General features: G+C 43.9%; 1 protein-coding gene across 1 annotated transcript in view; it reads left to right on the top strand.

Annotated features, from left to right (window-relative positions):
- The window catches only part of LOC118415779 (host cell factor 1-like), a gene marked incomplete in the record, with an annotated part of 60,434 nt that overhangs the window by 35,378 nt on the left and 17,808 nt on the right, over positions 1–7,248 (top strand). Inside the window, 4 exon segments of the mRNA XM_035820596.1 lie at positions 1,773–1,966; positions 2,712–2,891; positions 3,837–4,055; positions 4,829–4,957. Coding sequence (XP_035676489.1) covers positions 1,773–1,966; positions 2,712–2,891; positions 3,837–4,055; positions 4,829–4,957 — 722 coding nt within the window.

Here is a 7,248-nt window from a genome sequence, read left to right as displayed (position 1 = left end):
TCCCGGCATAGGAAGTAAACCCTTCAGTTTGACGTAAACCCGACCTCACTATCCTTCTGGGCCTCCAAAACGTTCATCGCTAGGTCGCTGCACGAAAACGTGGACGTATGGAAAAAAAAGCTAGAAAAATTCTTGGGACAAGGGCCCGGAAGTCCTTTTTTGGATAAAGAATAAAGTTCGGGATAAGAAATCCTTTAGAGGGCAGACGTAAACAGGACTCTCGTCTAGATCACAAACCACCAGGGCACACATCGAACAGGTCGTCATGTACACTGAGTAGCACGGAACAAAACTAAGTCGGCATGAAGAGTGGCTTCTGTATCATGATCATGCCCTACTTCCACGGGGAGTATTTCAAAATAGGAAAATCCCGACGAAGGAGTGTCCGTTTGCGTTTTAATCACAGTTAGCACGTTTCAAGATCCATACCCTGGGAGCCAGACAGGACCGGGTAGCTAGCGAGTTTAGTTCGGGGGACCAAGCCAGTCAGCCCGCCGATCTCACATTAGCGCTCCGGGGGAGTTTAACCCGAAGGAGTTATCGCTACCCTTTTGGGGGAAAGGGCAGGTGGACCTTACAAAGTTCCAGCCTTAAAGTTCTGCTGTTATTTTGAAAAATAGCTCATTACACCCTTGAGCCATATCTAGTCCCTGATTCGCTACTACAATAGCCTGCTGACCAACTGTGGTGTGTTGTAGCTGGCTACCTGGGGTGGTTATCAATCCTAGGTTCTCCTCTCTCTGACCAAGGGCATTGGAGAGCCATTCTACAGTCATCCTGCCAGACCCCTGCACGATAGATATTGAGATCGGGCTACGGTGTGGTAACCAGGCTCGATCCCGTCTGTCTCCCAGGGAAAAAGATCCACGAAACGCACATAACTTTGACCCGTATTTCAACTGAACCGAGAAGTTTTTACCCGCAAGTACCAACCTACCGTAACTTTCTATCTCCCTGTATGCCACAGAAGGTCGTTTAGCTCTTGATCTTCGAGCAGATGTTATAGAATGGCTTATTCATATACCTACATCAACATTGCAGCATTGGCCAGATGCCTTGATTCCTTGGAACCGCTGCCATAAACACTTATCTGGCCAGGCGCAGATTATTGCAAAATATCAATGTAACATGTAGCATGTTTGACATAATCATATTAATTTTAGTTTAATTGTATTGATATTTCTTCATGATAATACTTAACTTGTGTATCAACAACATCATACTACACAGTACATTAAGCCAACGTATCGCGACACTACGACACTAGCACATACAGCCCGGAACATCATCATGACTTACCAAGCATACAATTCCTCAATCATCTCTATCAACATACAATACAATACGTTACAAAAAAGTCAAACAATATTACCGTCGCCATGGCAATGCTTTTTCATTGCCACACTTTTTGCTGGTGTATTCTTTATTCTTCTTGTCATGTTTAAACACCTCTTTCACATAGTATACGTCAAGAAATGAACAGATGTTAATAATTTTTAGCATATGGGTAAATTGATTGGAGATAAGCACAATAAAGTACTAATTGGTGTACACGTGTGAGTGGAACTTATTCTGCATAATCAATGAAGTATATTTGGTAGGAATATCATACTCATAATGTTGGTACCTTATCAATAGACACAGTCTAAGACTCTAACAGCAACATAATACTAGTACCCCCAATGGATACCTATTTTGCATGACCCCTAATTTGTATAATTTATATTTGTAGTATTTTGTACCATAATCTCAACCTTTATACACAAACACAGGGCTGCAGCCTTTACGGATGCCCACACAGACCACCCTGGTCGGCACGGCAACCACCGCCATGCCCCAGCAGTCGCCGCCGGTGCGGGGTCGGGCCCGGGTCAAGTCTCCGGTCGCCGTGACGATGGCCAGCAGCCCGAGGATGGCGACCAGCACCACCAACCCGCGTATCCTCACCACAACCACGTCCCCTGGGGTAGGTCTGACTTCTTGTTGTTGAGTGGGCCGACAACTCTCTCTTTACAGCCAGGGACTGAATTGTGCGGAGCTTACAATAGATGGGGCTAAATAGCATTAGCATCTATAGTGGCTGCCATTCGGCGCTAACTCAGATCTATCTATGGCCAGTGGTGGTGCATAAGAAAAATAGGTGCAATCAATAAACGTGAACAAAAAGTGAAAAACATTGTGAAGTGTCGGCCACACTATATGAATCAAACTATATCAATGGGTTGGGGAGGCCCATGTGCTGGGCCAGCCCCGTCTTGAATGAATTAAGTGTAGGTGCTGTGACTAAGTGTGTTGGGAGGCTGTTCCATTCGATTGTCATCTTCGGGAAATGGCTGTCTCTGTAAATTTCTGTCAGGTGACCTCAATATGACAGCAATTGCCCCAGGTGTGGCCATGGGACTGTAGGTTATCAACCACTCATACCCTGTACACTTTTCGACAAGTGTAGTGGGTTCTTTAACGTGCTCCCCTGAAACAAGGGACCTCCATTTAACGTCCTATGCGAGGGATAACCTTATGGAATATGGAACTTGGAAATTCTACGAAATGAAGCAAACTGTTGAGATACATTCAAAGATCTCTTAATCATTAGTCAAATTTTATCAAAATATTTGTGTAAATTCTTTGCTATTTCATTGAAAACCTGTATCCATGTATATATCCGAATGCATTAATGACTGTGTTTTGTTTTTGTCATACTCTTCCTTCAGACCCTCCCCGCTGGCACAGGCATGAGCGGAATTCAGGCACTGGCGGCGGCTGCAGCGGCCACCCAGAAGATTCCTGCCAGTCCGTCAGGCACCACCATGAGGCCACAGCTGTCCACTACCCATACGGGCACCCCCGTCACCCTCACTCTAGCCTCCGGGGTTAAATCCACCCCCATTATGGTCAGTGGACCAGTCCATGCTGTTCACAACAGGCTTTATTTTAATGACATGTTGACCTTTGGCTACCATTTTGGAGTTAAGCAGAAGCATGTTGGCACATGTAAATCTGTTTGCAAAAGACATACGCTAAAAGTTGACACATTTTTTTATTGCCGACCAGTTGGTCACCCAAAACGGTGAATCTGGGACAATCTACTCCAACATACAAATGGCATCATATGATATGAAAAGCCTGTTCTTTCCGTTACAGACAGCATGGAAAACAAAAAGAAAGCACAAACAATTGTCTTTTCTATGCATGCATTTTATAGTTTAAAGGCTGCATGACTGTTATCTCCAGAATTCAAGATTCATTCATTTCCCTCATGAAATGAGTAGAAACATTTGGTCACAAAAGAAAAACTAAATGCAGAAATGCTCGCGGTGGTTTTATTTTCGCAGTTTTCGCGGTGGCCACTTCAGCGTGAATTTAAAACCACTGCGAACATTTTTCCGTGGCAGTAACAGACTACATTGCATGGTGCTACTGCGAAATCAAAACCACCGCAAAAAAGTCATTTTTCCCGCTACCGCAAAATTAAATCCCTGCGAACTTAAATGCATTTACAGTAGTCAAAAATGACATTTCTCTTGCAATCTTTTCGCATCATTATTGGAAAAAGATAACTTGCTGTTTCAGACTTTGCTAGAAAATGCGAGCCATTCTGTATTAGACTACCTTTGTCAACTTACCGTCCAAATAACCTACTTGATTATCTTTTGGAATAAAAACTTGCCCAGCACGGAAACATGCTTAATCGACTGTTGCAGCATTGTACAATTTTGGCATGTATGAAACCGTATGATTTTCAAACAGATCCCACAAAAACTGAAGCTTTTTTGTCATGTAGCACTAAATCTCTTCCTTCTGTCTCTCTTTTCTTCCTTCTCTTTTTTGACCCGTAGCAATATTTTTCAAACCAGGTCAACACAGCGGCTACCAGCATTCTGAAGACCGCGGCGCAAGCGGCACAGGCGGGCGCACAACAGCAGCTTCAGGGGAAGCAGATCATCACGGTACACAAGTCTGGAGCCGTCACGCTCACCCCGCAGACACAGGTGGTCACTACCGTGGTGGGAGGAGTCACCAAGACGGTCACGCTGGTCAAGTCTGTCCCCGTCACTGTAAGTCTGACCATCCAAGAAAGTTTGACCAACCAACAAACAGTGATAGTTTATTTTTCAGGCCCATTGCATGCATAGCTGTGAAAAGTGGTCACATCTCTTTGCATGCAATTATAATAAGGATTGTCCTCGTCACTGCAAGTTTTACTGTCCAACAAGCAGTGATAGTTTATTTTTCAGACCCTGTTTCAATGCATGCATAGCTGTGAGAAGTGGTCCCATCTTTTTTGCATGCAATTTTAGATACATATGGATGTTTTTCAAGTATGGATTATGATTTGTGACTGTTGCCTGATCACAAAATAGGCTCAAGCATAGCTCCAACTATAGATAAAATCGAAATTTGACATTCCCAGAGGTATTAGAAAATGACATCCTTTCGAAGATTGTAGTTAGTGTTAGGGACTGTCTATCTGGTTAGTTTTAAGGTGTTGGGAAAAAACTATGTAGATAGCTTTGGAAAGGTCGGAATTTATTTGGTCAGTTTAAGGAAGTCAGAAATTCTATGCAGATCGTGTTAAAAAGTTGGGAACGCTCTGTAGTTATGAGATGTTGGAAATTCTATGTCGTTAGTTTTAAGGAGTTGAGATTTTCTTGGGACATCTTCAAGACTTAGCATGCATGTTAGGGTGACGCATACAAGACACCGACTCGTTCTGATATTTCCTCGACTTTGCCATGCTCCACCTCGCCTCTCTGTTTGATGATTTTCTTGCCTCTGTGCCGTGTGCCCCCCCACCCCCCTGGTACCGCCCCCACCCCACCGTGTCCAGCTTCAGGGAGGGAAGGTGACGTTGATCCAGACCAAGCCCCTGAGCTCCACAGGCATGGTGCTGGGCACCACCCCGCAGGGGGCCACCCCTGGAGTCAGCACCATGGCACGGCAGCTGGGACAGCTGCAGGTACGTGGCACAGCCCCGCCCCCCCTCCTTTCATCTTCCTGTTCATCCGCTGGAGCTTCCGTACACGCAGGCGGGCTAACTGTGCCATCTTTGTTCTAGGGTTATGGTACAAGGCTATGTACTGTACATGCACACGCTACACACACACGCACATATGCACGCACACATACACAAAGACAAGCATATGCATACAAAGGCTAATGGTACTGTCTTTGTTCTAAGGGCTATCGTACAAGGGGCCGCACACATGTGCAGACATACAAACACAGACACATGCATACATTGTACATGTGCAAGATAGCTGTGCCATCTTTGTTCTAGGGTTATAGTACAAGGCTATATACATGCACACGCCACACACACACACATATATGCACGCACACATACACAAAGACACGCATATGCATACAAAGGCTAATGGTACTGTCTTTGTTCTAGGGTTATGGTACAAGGCGATATACATGCACACGCTACACACACACACACATATGCACGCACACATACACAAAGACAAGCATATGCATACAAAGGCTAATGGTACTGTCTTTGTTCTAAGGGCTATCGTACAAGGGGCCGCACACATGTGCAGACATACAAACACAGACACATGCATACATTGTACATGTGCAAGATAGCTGTGCCATCTTTGTTCTAGGGTTATGGTACAAGGCGATATACATGCACACGCTACACACACACACACATATGCACGCACACATACACAAAGACAAATATATGCATACAAAGGCTAATGGTACTGTCTTTGTTCTAGGGTTATGGTACAAGGCTATATACACCAAACCAAACCAAACCAAACATGCACACGCTACAGTAACACACACACGCACATATGCACGCACACATACACAAAGACACACATATGCATACAAAGGCTAATGGTACTGTCTTTGTTCTAGGGTTATGGTACAAGGCTATATACATGCACACGCTACACACATACGCACATATGCACGCACACATTCACAAAGACATGCATATGCATACAAAGGCTAATGGTACTGTCTTTGTTCTAGGGTTATGGTACAAGGCTATATACACCAAACCAAACCAAACCAAACATGCACACGCTACAGTAACACACACACACACATATGCACGCACACATTCACAAAGACATGCATATGCATACAAAGGCTAATGGTACTATCTTTGTTCTAGGGCTATGGTACAAGGCTATATACATGTACATGTTACACACACATATGCACGCACACATACACAAAGACATGCATATGCATACAAAGGCTAATGGTACTGTCTTTGTGCTAGGGCTATGGTACAACGCTTTATACATGCACGCGCTACACACACACACACATATGCACGCACACATACACAAAGACACGCATATGCATACAAAGGCTAATGGTACTGTCTTTGTTCTAGGGCTATGGTACAAGGGCCTGCTCACATACACACATGTGCAGACATACACACACACACACAGACACATGCATACATGTACAAGCTAACTGCTGTCATTGTTCTATGACTATGGTACAAGGGTATATACTTGACCGTACATGTACACACACAGGTACGGACACACATACACAGGCTAACTGTACTGTCTTTGTTCTAGGCTTTGGCACAAGGGTACACCCATACAGTGTTCTATAAGCATACACACATGTACACACACACACACACACACACACACACACACACACTCCACTCATGTACAGACACTTACATGCATGTATGCATGGGTAAAACTGTCCATTCTAGGGCTGTGGTACGTGTATACACTCTCATTCAAACACACTTACACTCCAGAGTCCAGGGCAATTTTACAAACTAAGGTACATTGATATCCACTATCCTCCCCCCAGCCAACCCCGTCTTGAATGAAACACACCTTCTATCTATTTTCTGTATGTCTTATTCTGTCTTTAGTACTAGTAGAATGGCAAGATTGAAGATACTATACACACACAAACACAAACAAACAGCACATTACAATCTTGTTGAAAGTTCATCTTATTCTATTTTAATTCTTACTCCTTTTTCAAATAGAAAGAGAATGAAATGTTTAAAGCCCTCATCAACTGCATGCATCTATTACCAGAAACACAAACTGTTGAAGCATATTCTGTTCCAGGCCCGTCTATTTCTTTCTTCAGTACCGTAACTTGTTCTTACTAACCAACAGATAGTTTGAGTTACCATTTCAGATGTATGTCTACGTTCGCCATAATATGATGTACATCTAGTTCTCAGTAGTTGCTTGTGTAGTGAAACCATTTTGTTTGTTTGCCCCCCCCCCCCCC

Source organism: Branchiostoma floridae, chromosome 5, assembly GCF_000003815.2.
Source record: "Branchiostoma floridae strain S238N-H82 chromosome 5, Bfl_VNyyK, whole genome shotgun sequence".
NCBI lineage: Eukaryota > Metazoa > Chordata > Leptocardii > Amphioxiformes > Branchiostomatidae > Branchiostoma > Branchiostoma floridae.
Note: the sequence above shows the minus strand (reverse complement) of the source record. Positions and strands in the feature narration are given on the sequence as shown.